The sequence below is a fragment of the Xiphophorus maculatus genome, chromosome 22 (genome assembly GCF_002775205.1).
Source record: "Xiphophorus maculatus strain JP 163 A chromosome 22, X_maculatus-5.0-male, whole genome shotgun sequence".
In the NCBI taxonomy this organism is placed as follows: domain Eukaryota; kingdom Metazoa; phylum Chordata; class Actinopteri; order Cyprinodontiformes; family Poeciliidae; genus Xiphophorus; species Xiphophorus maculatus.
Window position 1 is genome coordinate 13,162,776 of NC_036464.1, and position 23,943 is coordinate 13,186,718.

The window sequence follows — 23,943 nt, forward strand, 5'->3', positions numbered from 1 at the left end:
CAGGTTTTTAGAAGAAAGGCGCTGTGGTACTCATCACACACTTTTTAATCATTTATAATGGAGTTGTAATGATGTAATGGTGCAGAGTTCAAGAGCTGCCTGGGATGTGGGGCTTTGGCCAGACTGACTGCAGGAGGCATTTTGACACTGTTTTGTCTAAAATAAATCAAGTACAGCAGCTATAAACACAGCAATTAAAAAAAAAAAACAACTCAAATGTTTTTACCCAAAACTTTTATTGTTGCTTTCATTAAAACAAACTATTAGCCCAATTAATTGTAATGATCAGTCGTACAGATGAAGATGGGGTGGCATGGCATGTTGCCAGTAGGATTTTATAGTAAATGGCCTTGCTCATAGTTATTTTTCGTTTTGTGTATATGACAGCTGTCAAGAAAAGTGAAAATTCCTCATAAGTCAAAAGAAATCCTATGTAATTTTGTTTATTTTAAAATCCAGAAAACTTTAAAACAATGCATAACATAGCATACATTTCAATGCATTTATATATTGCTAGTTACTGTCAAACTTTAAATGTGAACCGTTTTGATAGACAGTGAAATAATTAGATGTTTGAACGGATTGATTGTCAAAACACCCTCACTCGTCACACAGTTATTGTGGCTATGACTTAAGGTGAAAACTGCTGACCCACAATGACACAAAGGCTCATCTGACACTTATGAAATAATGTCTATATGATCACCAAGATTTTAAGCCAAATGTTCTATTGACTGACAAAAAAAATGGCATTTTTATTTCAAGGTATATGTCTTGTTGTATCTGGCATAAAAAACTAAATAAATATTCTATCTATTATCATGCAGGTTTAGGCATTGTTAAACCTTATAACACATATCTCTTAAAAGTCTATATTCAGCTACTAAATACAACTAAAGAAGCAAATGTATTTGCTTTCTTTTCTTTTCATATAGTCAGTTTCTGCTTCCCAGATCAGGTGTAGCCAAACATCATTGGATTAATTGACAGCCTTCTTTTCAGGGAGATCATAGCATCAACATGTTTAAATTCAACCATTTTGACACATTGAAATAAACTAGATAAATATTTTCTTCTCCTCCATGGGCTGCCACCTTATCGTGGTGGAGGGGTTTGAGTGTCCCAATGATCCTAGGAGCTATGCTGTCTGGGGCTTCATGCCCCTGGTAGGGTCACCCAAGGCAGACAGGTCCTAGGTGAGGGACCAGACAAAGAGCAGCCCGAAGACCCCTTATGATGGACAAGAACTTTGGACTTGGTGTTCCCTCGCCCGGACGCGGGTCACCGGGGCCCCACTCTGGAGCCAGGCCTGGAGGGGGGGCACGATGGCGAGCGTCTGGTGGCCGGGCTTTTACCCATGGAGCCCGGCCGGGCTCAGCCCGAAGAGGAAACATGGGCCCCCCCTCCCATGGGCCCACCACCCGTGGGAGGGGCCAAAGGGGTCGGGTGCAGTGTGGGATGGGTGGCAGCAGAGGGAGGGGACCCTGGCGGTCCGATCCTCGGTTGCAGAAACTGGCTCTTGGGACGTGGAATGTCACCTCTCTGGTGGGGAAGGAGCCGGAGCTAGTGCGTGAGGTCGAGAGGTTCCGGCTAGAAATAGTCGGTCTCACCTCGACGCACGGCTCTGGTTCTGGAACCAGTCTCCTTGAGAGGGGCTGGACATACTTCCACTCTGGAGTTGCCCAAGGTGAGAGGCGTCGGGCAGGAGTGGGCATACTTGTTGCTCCCCATCTCGGCGCCTGTACGTTGGGGTTTACCCCGGTGAACGAGAGGGTAGCATCCCTCCGCCTACAGGTGGGGGGACGGGTTCTGACTGTCGTTTGTGCTTACGGGCCGAACGACAGTTCAGATTACCCACCCTTTTTGGAGTCCCTAGAGGGGGTACTGGAGAGTGCTCCTCCTGGGGACTCCCTTGTTCTGCTGGGGGACTTCAACGCTCACGTGGGCAATGACAGTGAGACCTGGAGGGGCGTGGTTGGGAGGAACGGCCCGCCCGACCTGAACTCGAGCGGTGTTCTGTTGCTGGACTTCTGTGCTCGCCATGGATTGTCCATAACGAACACCATGTTCAAGCATAAGGGTGTCCATATGTGCACTTGGCACCAGGACACCCTAGGCCGCAGTTCGATGATCGACTTTGTCATCGTTTCATCGGATCTGCGGCCGTATGTCTTGGACACTCGGGTGAAGAGAGGTGCGGAGCTGTCCACTGACCACTACCTGGTGGTGAGTTGGCTCCGGTGGTGGGGGCGAAAGCCGGTCAGACCTGGCAGGCCCAAACGTGTTGTGAGGGTCTGCTGGGAACGTCTGGCGGAATCCCCTGTGAGACGGAGCTTTAACTCCCATCTCCGGCAAAACTTCGAACACGTCCCGGGGGAGGTGGGGGACATGGAGTCCGAGTGGACCGTGTTCCGTGCCTCCATCGTCGAGGCGGCCGATCGGAGCTGTGGCCGCAAGGTTGTCGGTGCCTGTCGCGGCGGCAACCCTCGAACCCGCTGGTGGACACCTTCGGTGAGGGATGCCGTCAGGCTGAAGAAGGAGTCCTATCGGGCCTTTTTGGCCTGTGGGACTCCGGAAGCAGCTGATGGGTACCGGCGGGCGAAGCGGCATGCGGCTCGGGCGGTTGCTGAGGCAAAAACTCGGGCGTGGGAGGAGTTTGGAGAGGCCATGGAGAAAGACTTCCATACGGCTTCGAGGCGATTCTGGTCCACCATCCAGCGTCTCAGGGGGGGGAAGCGGTGCAGCACCAACACTGTTTATAGTGGGGATGGTGTGCTGCTGACCTCTACTCGGGACGTTGTGGGCCGGTGGGCGGAGTACTTCGAAGACCTCCTCAATCCCACCAACATGCCTTCCACTGAGGAAGCGGAGCCTGGGGACTCTGGGTTGGGCTCTCCAATCTCTGGGGACGAGGTCACCGAGGTGGTTAAAAAGCTCCTCGGTGGCAAGGCCCCGGGGGTGGATGAGATCCGCCCGGAGTTCCTTAAGGCTCTGGATGTTGTGGGGTTGTGTTGGTTGACGCGACTCTGCAATGTCGCATGGACATCGGGGGCAGTTCCCCTGGATTGGCAGACTGGGGTGGTGGTCCCCCTGTTCAAAAAGGGGGACCGGAGGGTGTGCTCCAATTATAGAGGGGTCACACTCTTAAGCCTCCCTGGCAAGGTCTATTCAGGGGTCCTGGAGAGGAGGGTCCGTCGGATAGTCGAACCTCGGATCCAGGAAGAGCAGTGTGGTTTTCGTCCTGGTCGTGGAACACTGGACCAGCTCTACACCCTCGGCAGGGTCCTGGAGGGTGCATGGGAGTTCGCCCAACCAGTCTACATGTGTTTTGTGGACTTGGAGAAGGCGTTCGACCGTGTCCCTCGGGGAGCCCTGTGGGGGGTTCTCCGGGAGTATGGGGTACCGGGCCCTTTGATATGGGCTGTCAGGTCCCTGTATGACCGGTGTCAGAGTCTGGTCCGCATTGCCGGCAGTAAGTCGGGCTCGTTTCCGGTGAGAGTTGGACTCCGCCAGGGCTGCCCTTTGTCACCGATTCTGTTCATCACTTTCATGGACAGAATTTCTAGGCGCAGCCAAGGTGTTGAGGGGGTCCGATTTGGTGGCCTTAGGATCTCATCTCTGCTTTTCGCAGACGATGTGGTCCTTTTGGCTTCATCAGATCGTGATCTGCAGCTCTCGCTGGAGCGGTTCGCAGCCGAGTGTGAAGCGGCCGGGATGGGGATCAGTGCCTCCAAATCCGAGGCCATGGTCTTGAGCCGGAAAAGGGTAGAGTGCCTTCTCCGGGTCAGGGGGGGTGTCCTGCCCCAAGTGGAGGAGTTTAAGTATCTCGGGATCTTGTTCACGAATGGGGGAAGAAGGGAGCGGGAGATCGACAGGCGGATTGGCGCAGCGTCTGCTGTCAAGCGGGCGCTGTACCGGTCCGTCGTGGTGAAGAGAGAGCTGAGCCAAAAAGCGAAGCTCTCGATTTACCGGTCGATCTACGTTCCCACCCTCATCTATGGTCATGAGCTTTGGGTCATGACCGAAAGAACGAGATCGCGGATACAAGCGGCCGAAATGGGTTTTCTCCGTAGGGTGGCTGGGCTCTCCCTTAGAGATAGGGTGAGAAGCTCAGTCATCCGGGAGGGACTCAGAGTAGAGCCGCTGCTCCTTCACATCGAGAGGAGCCAGTTGAGGTGGCTCGGGCATCTGGTCAGGATGCCTCCTGGACGCCTCCCTGGTGAGGTGTTCCGGGCACGTCCCACCGGGAGGAGGCCCCGGGGAAGACCCAGGACACGCTGGAGGGACTATGTCTCTCGGCTGGCCTGGGAACGCCTCGGGATTCCCCCGGAGGAGCTAGAAGAAGTGGCTGGGGAGAGGGAAGTCTGGGCCTCCCTTCTGAAGCTGCTACCCCCGCGACCCGACCTCGGATAAGCGGAAGAAGATGGATGGATGGATGGATGGATGGAAATATTTTCTTTTTAATAACATATCCAGACAGGCACTTTGAGCCATTTGGGTTCCTTGCGGATCTGATCTTACATTCTGTTTAAGTTGCTAGCTGTGGTTAGCCGCGCTGCAGAGAAACACAAAATATTCGCTGTCAAAGACTCTTCAGCTGATGTCTACTATTAAAGGAGGCACTTAGTGTCTGAATGCTATTTGAGGAGAAAGCCTTGGGGCCACAGTAACAGTTTCGTTGTTGCAAATGGAGGTTGAGATGAAGTCATCCTTTGGAGCTTCGCCGGGTCTATTTTTGGGAAATAAGGAGAGGTTGGCTTAATGGGGCTGATTTGGGTGGATAATAACAGGGCTGATATGAACTCAGGAGGCATTCTCAACCAGCTGAACAATGAAACGGGTCCTTTGACTCAGGAGGCATACGGAAGCACTTCAGAGCGGATCCAGCTTGGCTACAATTTCAGTTTTCTTCCCCTCAAAACCATGATTATTCTTTTGAATTTCACCCCATCAAAACTGCACTCAGACCTCAAGGCACCGCAGCAATCCTCTGGGTCTGTCATTTGCATCTCAGGATTTGTGGGAACACGTTTGAAGCTTTTCGGATCAAATGCAGCATTAAAAAAAACACTACACTACGGCTCCACACAAAACGAAAATAATTACATAAACATAAACAATCGTATGATGAAAGATGCAGACCAAAATGTTAAACTGCAGCCAAAACTACACTTAGAGTGAAAGCTTATTTTTTTGCATCTTATTTATAGTAAAAAAAACACTGTGTTGGTCTATTCATTACATCATATGTATTTGTAGTCAAACCAACAACAATGTCTTCTTTTGAAAGCCTCACTAGCCTTTGTCCTGTTTGTCTTTTCCTCTCCAGATTTGTACTGGCAACATGGCGGCTGAAGAGAAACACAATCGGGCCCAGACTGCTTCAAGGTGGCTTTCATTCATCCATCACATCAGGGTCATTCTTAAAGCAGAGCTCATGCAAGCAGTTAATGCCACCGAGGTGCAGCGCTGGATGCTGCTCAGCGTAAAACCTGCCTCGAGGGGCAGACCAAAGAGGTCACGAAGCACTTCCTATACCTTAACCCCGGCCTTGTAGTGGAAACTACTGGCAGGCATCAAAGTAGTGTCAGCTCAGGATAAAGCTTCCTTATTAAGTTTGTAAATCCCCTCGGAGCGATTTTCACATTCTGGAACGAACCATTCAGCCCTCTGTGATTTTCTTTAAGCAGTTTTTGGGGGTCCTCTGCAGAGTTGAGAAGTTCATCAGAGGATATCTCTTGAGTATCTTGCAAATCTTTACTTCATCCTTGTGAAACAGATTCTGTTCTAAAATTGTTTAACCAGAAACACGATGCCATGCAGATCAGCAAAAGTATTACATATTTTCTAAAATAGAACAAACCTTACCTAGCAACTTTTCATCACCCACACATATAAGATAAAGTTACTGACTAACTTCAGGCCAAGGTAATTGTTTTAGTTCCCTTCACCAATATCATGCCACAAATTGATATGGTGTGTGTTTTTTAGACAAATAAGATTTAGTTTATTTTGAGGAGAACATGCAGACTACATGCGGAAAATCTCAAAACAGAATTCTGAATCTTCTTGCTGCAAAGCAGCAGTGCTAACACTGAGCAACCAAGACAAAAAGCAAGAGTCAATAGAAAACAAAGAAACAGAAAAGACACAATGAACAATGCAAGACTAAGCAATAAAATAAAAATAAAAAAATTAATTAAGTCAAGTTGATTTTAAAATCCAGATAAAGTTTACATAAGATTCATTCAATTTGGTATAACAAATGCTTGGAGCAGTTTTAAGCTCACCCCACACATTTAAAATAATTTAGGCAATAGCGGTTTTACCACTTGGGGACATTCATGTGTTTTGTACACAGCACTGAATGTACAGTCCTGCGTTAGAAAGGAGACACTAATGCAGATTTCTCTGTGGAATGTCACCTTGTGTACCCTCTTTGTATTTAATTCCACCTGAGTTCCTTGTTCTTTGCTGGGTCCTTGTCATATCTGTCTAGTCGTGTCAAGCTGTCTAGTCTGGCGTCTTGCCTGCTGTCAGTTATTTTGTAACCAGTTGGTGCCAGTATTTGAGCTTTTAGCCTCCCTCTCAATCTGGGCTGCTAGGACTTTTTAGATTTGCATTTTCATCATTAAATCATCACTTCTTCATTCCAACCTGGGTCCTCAGCGTCTTCCTCACCACCACTGACTGCAAATCGTGACAGAAAGTATCTTAAATATTGTTTTGGAAAACTACAGCTTTGGAAGCTGAAGTACCTAGGCTCGATGCTACTTGAAATACTATTGGCTGTTTTTTTCAGGACTGTCATTTATTTTCCTTGGTGTGATTGGCCGTCGCCTGTAGTGCAGACATAAAAAAGACTGTAGACATTAGCTTTTTTTGGTAGTGCTAAGACGACTTCCACTGTCTGTATTAATGCATATCAATGTATATTTGCTGTTTATTAAAATAGGCAGTTGTGTTTTAGAGTGGCTCTCAAGAATTTTTGCATTTAACTATTCAAGGAATAATTTGTGGTCCCTGTAACCCATCCTGACACAGTAGGACAGTAATAATGTTTTGCTCTTTACCCAGTACACTTGCACTATTCAAACTGGCATCAAACATATTTAATATACATATACTTTTATGAAATTTGTTTCCCTATGTTCAGAATTACATGAAATGTGATTTTATAAGTGCCAACATATGTATCAAGACGAACAATTTAAAAACAAAAGTACATAATTTCATTCCAACAGCTGGGTACACATAGAGCTACTGGTTTTGGTCATTTTTTGTGGCTAACAAAGCCATCTGTATCAGATTGTATTTTCACGCTTATTGTCATAAATGGTTTTGTTTGTGAAATGGACATCTTGCACAAAATGAGTTCTCTTTGATATGACAACAATGACAAATGCTAGAGAAAAATGTGATTCTGTACTCCTAGAAATTCAAACTGGGGTTGATAATAGCAACTTAGCATAACAGATGTACCTCTAAGTCTACAGCATTAACCAGGCATGCATTTCCCACATGGCTCCAGGACTCCAGCATTGTGGCGCTGGGATACCAAGCTATAAAGGGAGATGAGATAATCTGGCATGATGGTGGAGGTCCACTGTGGAGAGCGTATTGTCTCTGATGAAGCTAATAAAGTCCTGCAATGCCAGATCCTTGGCTCAGCTCCAGACCAGGCATACTGCTCCTGTCTTTTCACTTATCGTCTCCTCTCCACCCCTGCCCCAAATGTAGCAGGGGGGCTATCTGGAGCAGCTTTGATCCCTGTCTGCCTGTCATTTACCATTAGTCACCCTTGGGTAGGGGAGTCCTCTTTGGGTCAGTGATGGACCAGAGAAGAGCTGAATGAAAGGCTCATAGCCATGAAACAATGAGCTCTGTTCGGCGCAGGAGGCGTCAGGGTGTTAGCTGACATACTCTGGTGTGTGCCACATGTCTCACCCCTGACACTGTCACGGACCAATCCTTAGTCCCTTTACAGCTTTATCTCCCTGATGTGGCCCCACAACTCTGGTAGTGAGATCACAGCTCCTGCTCAAGCCTCCATACAGTCAGTTTACTATGATTTAAGTTCTTTTTAATGGGTTTTTCCAGGGCAAAGCTCTGACACAAATGGTGAGGACATACATTTACACTCAATTCCTTCAATAGGTAAAACAGACATGTTCGCTGTTTTACTCTTTAAAGAAAAAGGTTTTCAATTTCCAGTCGGATTCATATAGTATAGTTGTTTCTGGTTCTATGGGGTAAAGACCTCTGAAGTGAACAGGGCTGAATGATGTCTGAGAGCTTGGAGGTGTGAAGTCCTAGGAAGAGAAGCAGACAGTTCATCCATCCATCCATCCATCCATCCATCCATCCATCAATCCATCCATCCATCCACCTGTTGCATAGATATGAAAGAATCTGTAAATCTGCCCAAATGAAAGGATGTAAAAAAGGAAATAATAAATGACTCAGAACTGATTCTTGAGGAACCCCAATGGTTTGGTTTGGTTTGGAACGTTAGAGAAGAACTTGTTTGTCTTGATTTAAAATTTCAAATCAGATAAATAAAAAAGAAAAAGATGACTAATCTTGTCTTGTTTCAGCTCTGAATGATCAATTACAAACAGCTTTCGGTTGTGCATAACACTTAGTTGAAGTTACAGTTTGCATTGTAAACATATTTACCTTTTGTTTTTAATAAATTAAAACCAATCTCTTACTTGTTTTATGGAGACTTTTAAATATAATGTACTGCTACGGTGAAAACTGAAGGCTTTCTTTTTCTTTAAACAAAAAAAAGGTTTCAGAAAAGTTCTTTCACTGATATTATTGAATCTTAAGTCCCATGTGATTGCTTACTGCTGCTTTGGCCTTGATTTTCAACAGCAGGCATGAAGAGATTGACATACTGTATGTTTAGTCTTTTGGCCACCCATACATTACACCACCAGAGACTGTAGATCCCTCTGGCAGAAATGGTTTTGTCTTCTGCGAATGATTGCCAAAACCATGAAATGTCAAACTGATTCAACACGACTTGGAAATACAAAAACATCTATATTTTTTTATCTCCATTTTGAGGGTTCTTGGCTTTCACTAATCAGTCAGTGACCACTACTAGCCTTCTCACTTCTGGAATCACATTTACATATCTTCACCCGAGCAACGGTCAGATTCAATTAGAGTTCGAAACACAACGGGAGACCTGAACCCCCCACAACTGGGAAATGAATATCGTTGCTACCTACTCCACCAGGAGAGTAAATTTATTGAGAAATATCACAGGATGTCTTGTTAAATGATGGCGACAGACTCAAATTAAAGCATGAGTCAATAGGACACGTCGATCAAGACTTTTGAAAAGCCCTTGTCATTGTAGTCCCATAATATGTTTAGTATCTCCACTCTTTATAGATGTGGATCTTTATAGATTATGTAATTTTAAAGATGATTAAACTATGACAACAAACACAGGGACCATGTCACACTCTGGTAAAACCCCAGTCCATGTAATTGTAATTAAATTCAATACAAGTAATTGCACCACCTATTCAAGACTCATAGTAAAATTAAACACAGTGAAAACTTGGACTCTTTTGATTTGTTTCACATCTGAAACAGACTAGTTTCCCAGGTATAAAGTTTTTTTTGTAGTTTTGAAAAACCACAGCAACTTCAAATTGAATTGTAAGTTTATTTTTGACATAGGCTGGACATTTCCTATCTCTTTAAACACAATGATACATGAGTCACACTCAATCACCATTGTGAAAATTAGAATCATTAAAGAGTTCTCTGATCGGCCTCCCAGTGTACTTTCCTCCATCCTGGCTACCGACCTCAGGTGTTTTGGGGAAGCCTGTGCAAAGGGGTGAAGGTCATGGACTCATGGGATGTATTCAGGAAGCAACAGCACATGGTGTTACCCATAATGAACATCATGGGTGCCAGAGTAAGCAAAGCAGTACAGCAAAGCGCCTTCTCTATAGATTGATCTGCATTCCAACCAAACACCAAACTCTCAGGCTACTTCAATACTACTGCTTCCTTCCAGGCTTTTTCAAAGAATCGTAACTTTGGACACATGACTAATATATAAATCATTAAAAAGAAAAAAATGTAGCACAATGCTAATTGAATTTATGAATTACAATAAAGTTTGACAAAAACATGTAAATGACCTCTTAAATATAGAGTAAAATGTTCAGCCTAAGAGAAGCTCAAAAGTGAGGTTCTATTAATAATAACATTTAATAACAATAAACGTAAATTTTACAATTAATGGAAATTACAGGAGGCTTAGTAAAATTCAACAAGAATGAAGAAAGGAAATGGGACAGTGAGCTCCAGGAGAGACAAGTCTAAATAAAACAGGAACTGAGTTCTAAAGACAAAAAAACAACTATAACTATAATCTTCAGGAAAGACCAAAGGAATTAAAAAATACTCACAGAAATACAAAACCATTAAAGACCCATACTGTGAATGGCGATTGTAAACAATTTCTGGTCAGAGTGTTTGATTTAGAAGTGATATTTTTTTAAACTTTTACAATCATCTACATTTATATTTGGCAGTACTCCTGATAGGAAATCTTTTCCATACTCAATTCAAAGTACTTGTTTCATAGAGGAATCAATGGTGCCATACTGCCTCCCCTTTTCTTTTCCTCTGTAAATAATGATCCACTTCTGTGCACACATAATGATGGTTTAAAGATCCAGTAAATAATTTTTGAAAAGACTGCTACGACTTTTTAAGGTTGAAGGTATTTTTAGTTGTTAGAAGTCCGCTTTGGTCCCTCTCAGGTGAGCTATTAGTTCCACTCCTTCTGGATCAGCTAATTTTGATTTAAGCAACTGAAGTCACCAAGAGGGACTTTATTAAGTGTTGATGTCCATTTAAATGAAATTCACTTAAATAGTCTAAGCTTTCCACTGAGTGAACAGTTTAATTTTTCATTTCATTAATTTTGCTTTATTTAACCAGGTTAAGATTGAGATCTAGATCTGATTTGTAAGGAGGATCTGGGCAGAAAATCTGGAGCTCTGGTAAATTTTTATTCATTTTGTGTCAGCCTGCCTTTGTGTCTGTCAAGTGGTTTGATTCATGCTCAGAAAAACAGTCCACCAGCGGGATTTTGAATACAATATGTCTTTCTCTGCTTTACCACAGACTGACGACAGAAGGGAACTAAAGCAAATCCGAATGAGCCAATTAAACATGAAAAAATATTCCCAAAGCAAGCTGCAGCTCTGTCTGTTCATTTTTCCACACCAAACCTTAAAACTTCACTTGAGGTGAAATTATCAGACAGTTATTGTTTTTGTTCAGTTTTTCTAATCTGGTAAATTTAAGGGTCCCATGCTGTACTCTGAGTTTTTATTACATGACCACCTGTGGGCTCAGAATCAAAATCAAAGAGCCAGAAGGGACAGAGAAATCCAAAACTCAAAACTATTTGTAGAGGCAAATTCAGAGCAGAAATGGAAATATTTGGTTAACTCTGTGGCAAACGGTTGGCGGTTTTGGAGCGGTCCATAGGTGAAATGGAGTGAACAGCTGGCCCTTTGTTTGTGGACAGAATGGTGCACTCTGTGGGGTCACTGTAGGGGGGGCCAACATCACAGACACGAGGACACACAAACACACACTTACACGTGACGGGGTGCACAGGCGTGTGCACCCCTACACAAAAAAACATAACATTCCTCTGCTTCTATGAATGTTTTGTTAATCATGTGAATGGGTCACAGAGTTACACCCCCAAGCATAACTACAGTCTCCATAGACACAAACTCACTCACTCATGCTCGTTCTCACACTCAATATAAGCAGAGTGGGTGAGACTCCTATAGTGGGATTCCAGGTTCTTAATAACCCCTCAACCAGTGTCAAAGTCTGGCCCAAAACCAATGCCTGTTGCAGGCGGTCTGTGTAGTACTCAACGTATATCCTGTTTTTTACTGTTATTTCTTTAAAAAAAAATGTTTCAAGTCACATGTAGGTATCTGAGAATAAATATACAAAAATTAAAAACAAAGATTAACTGTGGAAGAATTAGTTATGTTACAGCAGGATGAATAAGCGTAACACACAGATTAGTCCATAAATTTGGTTATGTATAATAGAGTATAATGATAAAGAAAGTAAATATTCAAAAACATGTAATTGAGAAACTGCAAAGCGGCATAGAAAAAAAATCAGCTGAAGTCTGTCAGTATTTAGAAAGCAATCCTTTCATGAAGACTTGTCCTTTGTGTTTCTGTGATATTCTTTGTTAGACTGGTAACCTGTTCAGCGTTGTAAATAATTCTGCAGAAAAAACGTCCACACACCAAGCTTCAGAATGACCTGTAAATAGCAGGGATGGTATTCTTTGTGGATGGAGTTTGCATGTTTTCCCTGTGCATGCGTGGGTTCTCTCCGGGTACTCCAGCTTCCTCCCATAGATCCAAAAACATGACTGTTAGGTAAGTTGGTACATTTTCCTTAAGTGTGTGTGTGTGTGTGTGTGTGTGTGTGTGTGTGTGTGTGTGTGTGTGTGTGTGTGTGTGTGTGTGTGTGTGTGTGTGTGTGTGTGTGTGTGTGTGTGTGTGTGTGTGTGTGTGTGTGTGTGTGTGTGTGTGTGTGTGTGGGCGTGTGGGCGTGTGTGGGGGTGTGTTTGTTTGGTTGTCTGTCTCTGCGTCGCCCTGCAATGGACTGGCGGTCACCTGTCCAGCGCATACCCTGCCTCTCGCCCAATGACTACTGAAGATAGGCACAAGCCCCCGTTGTGATTCTGCGAGGAGAAGAGTTCATAAAAACAATAAGTTTTTCACCAAGTCTGACCTAAAACCATGTAAAGGTGTTAAACAAGGAGAAATTCCAAAACAATTGCTACTTGTACCACACACAGTCTCACACATGCCGGAAGGTTAATTCCTCTCAACGCTCGATTCCCCCACTGAGAGTCGAACACAACTTCTGTTTGGTTTGGACAGCCCTGAGAAAGGACCTCCATGTTGAACAAACTGTAGCTCAGTGTGGTCCCTGTAATAGAGCCTGAGGAGTCAAATACAACAGGAGTTCAGTGCTGCTGGAGAGATCAGAGGCCAGTGATGTCCAATTATTCTAATGTTTCAGTAGTAAACCATCTATCCCAGAAACCTTAGTCATTTCATGCATCCATGCAACCATGAAGGTAGAATTTCTGAGGTCACTTATTTGTGGCCTAAATTTTGGGATCATATGAGCAGATCTTAACTGTGTTCTAATTTTTATAAAATGTCACTTCACTTAAATAAATGTACATTTTCACAGCAGAACACATAATCTTAACTAACAAACATTTCACCTCTTGGTACCTACATTGCTTTGCAAAAGTCATCATCCTGCTTATTTTTATTTCACATATTGTCCAATTACAATCACAGAAACTTCAAATTATTCTTTTGAGTTTTGACTAACACAAAGTAGTGTATAACTTTGAATTGGAAATAAAAGCATCCATGGTTTAAAAACGTTTTTCTATTCCCTTTAGTTAATCATGTTTAGGACCACCTTTCGCTGAGGTAACAGCTACAAGTCTTGCCACACGGTATCTTTTCGCTTTAGGTGTGGATTCTGATTGTGTCTAACACATAAATATGCTTTAAACTAAGATTTCCATGATGATCCTGGAAGATGAACCTCCTCTGACCAGCTTTCCTGATCCTGAGGAAGAAAAGCAACCCTAAACCGTGATCCGCTCCATGTTTCACTAAACACTAACAAACATCCAAGGTTTTCGCACACTTTTATCCTGTGAGTACACAAATGTGGACTCATTTTACTACTTTAAAGGACAATTGATTGCACTAAACCACATTTTGATATACCAGAGTTAAAAGGGTCAGATACAAACTCACTCTGCGTTTTTTAGATTTTAAGATGTAAAACCATTTCTCGTTTTCTATCCATTTCAAAATTATGCACCACTTTTTGTTGGTCTATGACATCAAATTCTAAGAAAATACTGTAAAATTACTGGTTGAGATGTGACAAAGTATGAAATCTGCAAGAAGTCTGAATACTTTTTCAAAGTAAGCTAATGAAAGCTAAAGAGTGCTTTGTGCGTATTTACAGTTTTATGATTTGGCTATTTTATGCTCTTTTCTTCACATTTGAACTTTCCTTCCTGTGCTCACACATGTTGCATCTGCTGTAAGGATGCACTTTTTCTGAATCCTTTCTGAACCTCTTTGTTTACTTCCCGTTTTCTTCACCAGAAGAGAGCAACAAGACAGGCACCGTGTTTTACGACTTGTAATCACAAAGCATCAGCTCATTGTTGCAAAACAATTTTCAGTTTTTATATATAGTTAATTCAAGAGAAACAGCAGCATGTTTTTTAATATTGTATAGCCACAAGTCCTAATCTGCATAGGAGGGGTCAATCATCTTACTAGATTTTTCTCTTCAAAGATGAAATGGGGTGGGGAGGGAAGAATTGCATGTATTCAGTAAAATGACCACAGCAGTTAATCATGGTTTGTTTTTCATCACAGTATAAGTCAACACCATATGGGAAAAGGAAAACCAATGTGCTTGTGCGGTATGACAAAACCATAAAGCATGCCACTTCAGTGAGCTACTCTACTGTCACTAAAGCATGCACGGACACACAAACACACATGGATGCCCTAAGAGAGGTCCAGATTTAAGAGCTGCCGCTGGCGTGGAACATAGTGAAAAGGAGTATTCTGCGCGGCCCTTGGGGGCCACAAAGGTATTGAGTGGTTCTCTGTGCGTGTATGTGTGTGTGTGATTCACACAGTGTGCTGCAAAATGACCTGAGAGGCCCCAGCTAGTTACAGCCTCTCTGCTGGAGACCACCACCACAAAACAAGCATTGTTGGTACAGAACTCCAGACACCAGATTAAACACACTGTGAGCACAAACATACAAAAATACATGCAGCACAGACCAAAGTGTTACAAGTTTGAAACCAGTGTGCTACTTGAAATGAACAAATTCAGCGCCAACACGCACATGTTAAACACTGTACACAATGCGGAGCCCTGCTCTAACAATAGCCCCTGGGTTGTTGGTCGGACTATTATTGTAGGTGTTTCTATGCTAATTATGTGTGACTGAGGCCATGTCAAAAGCAGTTACTGGAAATAATGTGGTGAGCTGGAAATTATGAGGTAGAATTACTTTGCCCGCAAGGAGGAAAAAAAAGCATTTCAGTTGACCAAATGGGTTCAAATTTTGTTTTCAAAAAGTGATCCAAAACCGCATGCAAGGAAATATAACATCGTCTTCTTTAACATCTCGGGTAGGGAGAGAAGGGGGTCAGCCTCATGACCTTCACTTCTGGCTCTTGACTCTGCAGGGACCCCGTTGGCTGACAGGATTGTGCGTCATCGCCTCTTACCGCTCCAGTACTATAACCCCCCTTGAAGCCGCTGGCGATCACACAAGTGTGAAAGTACCAGCCCCAACTGTTGCCCGGACCAACCCATTCAGCATCCAGATCCCACACAGTCCGACAGAGAGCAGAGAGAGTGCGCACGGAGCGCAAAGGGGAAAGTCGCGCTTTTACAGCGTGGATTGTTTTTAATGATTCGTTTGGACATTTCTCTGCACGTTTCCTCTTTTTCATATTTTTTGGAGTTTTTGCTGGATCGTTCTCGGCCCATAATCGGCAGTCCTTATTATGACTTCCTCGCACCTGTCTCTACTGACGCTGATCTGCGTCCTGGCCTCTGCATCGTTTACCGGAGACACCGGCTTCCTCCAGCTCTCAAGTGACTTTGATGAGGATATGCTCTCCCGGCATATGCATAGGTTGTACGAGAAATATAACAGAGAGAAGCGCCTGAAAGAAGGAAACACTATCAGGAGTTTCAGAGCCATCCAAGGTGTGTAAACAAGCTCACCTGCATGACGCATGGGCGCTCAAATGAAGCAATTTAGGAGTAGCTGTGCTGCAAAAATAAGTGTTTTAAAATGCATTGGGAATTGCATTTTCCCAATGCAAATTTGCAGGAGGAAAAGTTCCTCCAGTTATTTCCATTAACTGCTATTCAAAATGCAGACACCCAGCCGGCCCAAGTCACACATGAACAAAGCTTCAAATTATGTTTACAAAAGAAATTGAAAGACTAAATAAGAGATCACGTGGAGTAAAGGGTTATGTTAATAGTAGTGGTGGAATCCAATAAAACTGTCTTGAATTAGAGGCATCAAATAGCAATACTTGCACAGTAGCAATATTTTTTTCAATCCAAATACTACTGAATAAATAAGTCGAAACATATGTGAAATCAAGCAAACACATCAAAAATATAATTACTTATTTTGTCTCTGAATTTGCACCGGGACTTGTGTAGCAAGTACTGGTTCTGAAACTCATGCTCACAGCAAGACGTCATGTACTGACGTGATGCTGTAGCCTGGAAATGCAGCAGTTCTCAAAACAAAAGTGAACTCAAGGTGAGTGGTGGACCACAAATGGTGGAACCTAAAAAGAAGCTTTTAAATATTTGATTATTTTATAATAATTCTTAAAAATTAGTGCATTAAAGTCTGCATTAATAGTCGTAAATTAATGTTGCAAAACAGTTCAGCAGCTTATTGTGTCTGTGAAGGAGTCTTATTTTATTGACACTGTAATTGCAAACTAGACAATAGACAATGCATTATTTCTAGCAATTTCTTGTTAGTGAAACAAGAAATTGTCTTATAACCTGCAGATATTTAAATTATTTTACTAATTTTGCATTCCTCTCAATTGTTTTCTATTACCACTATGGACCCACCATCTTTTGTGAGGTTTAGTCTTTTGGTCACTTAAATCTTGTGTTGCCAACATGAACCATAAAGTTCTGTCTAGTTGGTCAAACAAATTACAAGCATTCAGAATAAGAAAGCATGACACTAGAAATATATTAACCTACCAAAACCTACCAAAAGTTAAAGCATTTTTTTGGGATTAATTGTTTGCATTCAATGGTATTTCAGTTACATTTGTGATGTAATATAATATACAATTTTAGAGTAAATAAATTAGAATTGCTACAAGACTGATGTACCAAAGGAATAACTTAGATAAATAAATTTGCCTCCACGTTTATGTTTACTCAGTAAATCGTTCTAAATAGTTTTACAGGGTCAAATAAAACTTTTTACGTTGGGCCCCAAACAGTCTAAGGCCGGTTCTGCACTCTAAATATCTAGGATTGTTTTGCATCAGTCTGAGAATGCATTTAAATAGTTCATTGGGGCTCTGGAAGCAATGGCGCCACTCGCATGCAGGGTCCGATGAATTACCCTAGACAGACTCACAAGAATGCGTTTGAGCCATGTGCAGTAAAATACAATACAGTAAAAAAAAAACTTAAAAAACTCAGGGGTAGGCAGATATGTGTGCAGAGGAGGGTCATTGTCGTGACTTCTGTGTTTAAGTTAGTTGGTCCTGAGGGGAACAAGTGACTCCACGTCCTGGAAACAGGAGGCTTAATGCACATTCTTTCCTCTCTATCTAAAGCTGCTTTTATTAATGCAACTCTTCATTTGTACACTGCAGAGCTCTCAGATAGCATATCATAACATGTGTGTATTTTTACTGCAGAGGCTTGATGTAATCCAAGGAGACATGTAAGAGATTTTTCACAACGGTTTGAGGACTGCTGAAAAAGTTGATTGTATCTCAGTGACTGAGCAGGCTGTAGCAAGCTTAAAAGAAAGCTTCAACTGAAACTGAGGATAAGCACTTCCATATGCAGGTTGAATTCTGGGTAAAATATATCTTTTCAGTCAGTCCACACTTCCGCTGAAGTCTTACACAATGAACAATAACTCTGCTGTTGAAGTTAATGTTGATCATGAATATGCAGCCTGCTGCTCACCCAGAGTCTGTTTCCTCTTAAGGGCACACCTTCTCACATCCTACCAATGAGCTGCTCAACAGTTTCAGGGTTCAGTCATGTAACAATGTAAGGAAATGCCTTTTTCCTATTTGGGGGAGAAACTTAACCACACATAAGTGCCTTTGGCTCAGAGTTTTTTCTTTTTCTAAACGTTTTGCCTTTAATGTAAAAAAACTCAAAAAACCGAGTTCAAACGCAATTCAGCTTCTCGTTGCCTTAACCTACTCCGTTTTTCTGTTTTGTCACAACTGTCACATTTTGCTCTTAAAACCAAAAGAAAAAAAAAAAACAACCAAAGAATATGGACCTTACCAAGCTCCGCCCACAACCGACCCACGTGACCGCAAGTCTCACAAACAAAGCCTCAGCGCGTTGTTTCTATGTAAACATGACTCGATTAGTGCATCGTTTCTACTTTCACAATATATCAGCTACTACAATGGACCGAGGAACTAACAAGTTCATGTCATCATCTGGGAGGAGGTTACTGGTTTCTCAGTCACACGCTGGTTGCAAACCCGAGGCCAGCAGGTGTCAGTCAGTTATGGTAGATCTGAAATTTGGTTTGATGACCTCAATATGAGAAGCTACAGACTGATAGGAGGAACCAAAGAGCTCTGTAAAGGTAAAGGCAAATCTTCTGAAGTTGGGATATAATTAATTTAATTTCACATAATTACCACGGTAGAAGCCATTTGTTGTGTATGAAACATATTTGTTCTATTTGATGTTTGTTGTGAATGACGTAAACTCACAAACGAACGAGGTAATTAGTACAACGTTTAGAAACTACAGCGGCTGTAATGCTGTAAGACACTTAGGCAACACACTCCACCTGCCTTGCCAGCTGGTGGTGGTCAGAGGCCTGGTGTCGTCAGTGCATTGCAGCATCATCTCTGTAAATGTGACCTACAGCAGCTGTGGCTACTATCCAGTAGTTTGCCATCATCAGCATGTAAACGTGTGCATGGATGTAGTGTGAAGTGCTATAGAAGTACAGGACATTTACTATTTAAAGCCAGGGAAGGGTTAACATTATCAATAGCTGGTCCCCATTAAGACTTCCTCTACATGGATAACAGCTGAACCACGAAAAGACTCACACAGACACACAGCAGTCACTATGCTCTCACCTTCAGGTAAAATGTTGTGGCTCTTTTCTGCACTGTCCACAGTGTAATTTACAGCTTACTGATCCCCAGTAAAGTAAACACACTTCAAGCTGATTTGTGTTTACTTTAAGTTTGTCATGAAAACAAAAGAAAGCCTTTTGCCTAAGGTAGCAGCAAGTCAGCAGGAACTGAATGAAAGTTCCAAGGAATTCTGATCAACTTAAAAATAAATTGTACATTTAAAAATTAGTTGGTTACTTATAGAACATATAAATATTTGCATATATATACTTAATAATGTAATTTTATTCATACATCTTATTTGATTCTCCAATGACTGTGTGCTGATTATGATTTAATGTCTCTTCAGACTCTGCTGACCACAGGATTGTGTACAGACTTAACCTAACAACCCTTCAGGAATCAGAGGCCATCCTCTCTGCAACATTCCACTTCCTGCTAGATAAGCACACACTTACAAGACCCTGGTTCTGTAAACGCTTCAAGAGCCCATCATGCCACTCCGCATTCACACAACCTTCTCCGTCCATCAGCTTGCTGTTTCGCTCCCTCTCTTCTGGGTCGGAGGTTAGATCTGAGCCGGTGGAGTCATCTATAGGTAACGTGACCTTTTACCCCCACAGGAAAGGGGTTTGGCAGATAAAAGATGTGACCAAGATAATAAAGGAAGCTCAAGATAGGAGTCAGTTTTTGCTGTCGCTGGAACTGGAATTTGGACAACAGCCCCATAAAAAACAAGGGGATGTTTTCTCTGCTGTCAGCATGCCCTACCTGTTACTGTATGCCAATGACCAAGCCTTAGCAGAGCCAAACAGTGTTGCTGTTAGCCTTCAGAGATATGACCCAATAAGTGAAGGAGCAGAAGTCCTGCACAGGTCTAACTCCTCACCAAGACTGAAGGGACGAATAAGAAGACAAACAAATCCACTTCCTGACACCATTCAGAACAACGAGTTGCCCGACGTCAACTACAGACCCAGTGAATACAGAAAAGAGGACCTGTGGGAGATCAACCGGCACCTTGCACTCAAACCGAAGTTTAAAGCAGAGAGGAAAGAAAAGATGGGGAAGAGTCAAGACAGGACCAGAGAAGAGCGAGACAAAGCTGAACATCAGACCCTCAAAGGAGAAGAGAGAATAGCACAAATTAAAATGGACGATTCAACTACCTTCAGAGATAGTCCAACACTTTCTCTTGGTGACAGACATAAGAATGAGCGGAGCAATCAGGGAAAACACAAGGGCAGGGTTAACACTCAGTCATCTGTTCTGAGTTTTGATGAACAAACAATGCGGAAAGCCAGGAGACGTCAGTGGGGCCATAACAGACGCTGTTCCAGGAGGAACCTAAGAGTGGATTTTGCTGATATTGGCTGGAATGAATGGGTTATAGCCCCCGAGTCATTTGATGCCTATTACTGTGCTGGTGCATGTGGTTTTCCAATGCCTCAGGTAGGAGTACACACATCCAACATCTTCTCTTGTTTCTTTCTACTTTGCCTTGTATCCTGGTCACAATTTGATGTTTCTTCTTTCCTTAAACTTTGTCAGGCTGCCAGGCCATCCAACCACGCCACCATCCAGAGCATAGTCCGAGCTGTTGGGATCATCCCTGGGATTCCTGAACCCTGCTGTGTCCCAGAAAGCATGAGTCCCCTGGCTGTGCTCTTCCAGGAAGAATCCAGAAACCTGGTACTCAAGGTTTACCCCAATATGTCCGTCCAATCCTGCTCCTGCCGATAGAACAGTGGTGAGGGGAGAACGCAAAAAAGGGAGAAACAACAGGTGTAAAGGTGGCAGAACTGTGCATCAGATAACAGGTTTCCTGATGCTGGAAAAAAATGACACCCTATATTTCTTCAGGAATAAGGGAGCTATAAAGGAATCACTTCCATTGAATTTGACTGACCTCTGCACTGACAGGAGAAGCACAGACAGTGTTTTGTATCTCCAAGAAGACCCATAGGTTGCTGAATGCATTCTGTTGAGAAGAGCATTTAAGAGATGTTTTCCTTTTTAATAGCAGAATGTTTTTAAACACAGCTCATGTTGAGTTTGTGGTTTTGTTTTACAATGCACTGCAAAAGTATTCATACCTGTTGAACCTTTTAAAATTTGTTCCCAATACAACCACAGGCTTCAAAATGTTTCCCTGGGATTTTATGTGACAGAACAATACAAAACTCTCATTTGTGAAGTGGAAATACAAGGACAGGTGCTATTTATTTTCTCCTTTTCAAATAAAATTATGTAAAGTGTGGTGTTCATTTGTATTCAGAACCCCCAAGTCAGAGTCAGATAACCACTTTTAGGTTTCTTCCAACTTCTAGAAACCTAGATCTGTGTTTGCATAATAATCCATCAAACACAGCAGACTGGAAGGATGGCATCTTTGAAAAGCAATTTCAAATTTAACATTTATCCCTGGGCTTTGACTAAGTCACTCTAATACATTTATATTCTTTCATCTAAACCATCCAATTTTGGTTCTGGTTGAATGTCTAACATTGGTGTCCTGGAAGGTGATTCCTCAGCCCTTATCACAAGTTTGTTGCAGTCTCTCAGGGTTTTCTTACAGAACTCCCTCATCTTTAGATGCAATCATCTTCCCATCAACTCTTGGCAAGTTCCCTCTTTCTGCTGAATAAAACCATTCCCATAGGGTGATGTTTCACCATTTTAAACATGTTCCATCATTTCCACATACATGCTCACACATTTTGTTCTACTTTATGTTGGTCTATCACTTAAAATCTTATCCAAATACATCCAAGTTTGTGTATCTAATATGATGAGATGTAAAAAGGAGTAAGAATACTGTTGAAGGTGAAATCTTTGACTGCAAAATGACATTATTTTTTGGCAGCTCATTCAGAAAACAAGATTACAAAATATTTCCAATTTTGTGCATACTTTATACCCTCATATGTGTACTTTTGTTTGCAGAAAATATGTTGTTTATGTTGTATAAAGAAACAAATTGTAGAGAGCACTTCACACCCAGCAACTCCCCTCTAACACTTCAAGAATGTTAGAATAAAAACATGTGTTTTGTAAGTTGTTTTCTTTTTGTACGTTTGGTATTTTGGATGTGAAATCTGATTTAATATGACTCTAACAATAACTAGATTATGTAATGCTACTTTTCAGATTATACTGTGTTTTTTTTTTACTTGTGTATTGCTTAAATTATGAACATTTTGCCTTATAAGAATTAGAATAAAAATAATTTAATCCATTGGCCTTGCAGTAATATTATTGTTTTACACAGTACTAGTTTTTCTCGGAAATTTAAGAGTGTGGAGTTTTGTATCAAAACAAACCTTAAAGGACACCATAGTTTTAGCATCATTGGTGTACAAAAGCAGGAAGGTTCCACTCAGAAGCAGGCCCTTTGAACCCATTGTTGCCCCACACCAAAGGCTCAGGCATCAGCTGTCCAGCGAATAATGTGACGGATGTGGGCTGCTACGGATAAATGGTTCATGGAGGAAGCAAGCCTTCACCCATCAGGACGTCAGCCACTTGAACTTCAAAACATAGAGCACTTCCCCTTTTTCTGCTCATCCAGAGAGCATTTCCAAGTGTGTTTTTTTCTTCCTGCAGATGCTTGCAGACAGCTTATCTTGTGTCGAGATGATCTGCTTATCCCTTTAATTCACATAAGATAAAAGCAACAGGAAAAGAGTCCCAATTTTTATTAACTATCCAATTACTACTCAGAAATTCGGCATCAGTGTGATACATCTGTTCATAATGACGAAATGTTTTATGCGTAAAACACCTGGAAAGAAAACTGTCCGAAAGACAGCTACATGTTTCAGAGAGGAAGGATATCAAAGACCGTATTGTGATTAATTATTGCTGTCCAATATTAAATTAATAGTATATTTGCCATGTTCTTCTATACATGGCGGATATACCATGTTTGGTATACTTGTTCTGATTTATTAGCACTTCTGCTGATAAGTGCTAATAAAATTAAGCTAGTACCATTTTATGTCAAAAGGTATTATATTATTTTTGGTAAATTATTATGTTAACCAATTCATATTGCTATATTTACTCTAATATGGCACAGACTGATACTAAATTTGTAATTTGTAACTGTAATTTCTGTAAATAATAATATGCCTATTTACTTAGTTTAGCCTTTAATTTGGAAATATATCTGTTCCGTAGCTGAGGGTTTTTTTTTTTACCATTTTTATATTTATTTACTTAGTTAGCTTTTTTCTTCTTCTTTTGTCCTCTTCTTCCTAAAATAATAAAATATTTTTATTGAGGGTTAATTTTAAGGGTTAATTGATACTGCATGTACAAGAGTGAAGTGTTAGTTGTTTTCAAATTTGAAACAATGCCTATTAGCCACTTCATTCCATGGATTATCAAGCAAACATAGAAAACCATGTAAAAGGGCATCTTTGTGTTATTGCATCTAATGACAAAACAGTAAAATAAAGACATCACTGTGAATATGTATTGCAGTAAGAAACCAAAACTGATGAGGGTGAGAAAATGTTGCTTCTTTTTTAAGAACCGGGAAATATTCAGCAATAAACTAAGCATTTTATGAATGAACTATAGTACGACCACCATTAAAACTGCAATGACGGCTGCAATTAGGGTTATTATAAATCATGTTTGCTTTATGTCAGAGCTTCAAAGTGTGTCAGCCCTCACTACAGCAAAATGTCTACTTTTTTTCCTTTTCTTTTACTTATTTCCTGACTGATCCCCTTTACAGTCTATGCACACCACATGTCATCTACAGTCACTCTCACAGGAAAGCTCTGTGTTGTAGCCAAGAAAATCACAGCAGACTCGTGCAAATGGGCCAAAATGTTTAGAAACCAAAGTGAAACAAGGCAAGTGGGAAACCAAGAATAATATTTACCTTTCTACAGCATTATGGTTA

At 41.9% G+C, this 23,943-nt stretch overlaps 1 protein-coding gene across 1 annotated transcript; it reads left to right on the plus strand.

Moving 5' to 3' along the window:
* Window positions 1-15,417: 15,417 nt before the first annotated feature.
* Window positions 15,418-22,082, plus strand: LOC102229905 (growth/differentiation factor 10-like). Its single transcript, XM_014475124.2, has 3 exons — window positions 15,418-15,882; window positions 19,375-20,477; window positions 20,577-22,082. Exons 1-3 carry the CDS (start codon window positions 15,678-15,680, stop codon window positions 20,766-20,768), a joined length of 1,500 nt encoding a protein of 499 aa, XP_014330610.1. The 5' UTR covers window positions 15,418-15,677; the 3' UTR covers window positions 20,769-22,082.
* The last annotated feature ends 1,861 nt before the right edge of the window (window positions 22,083-23,943 follow it).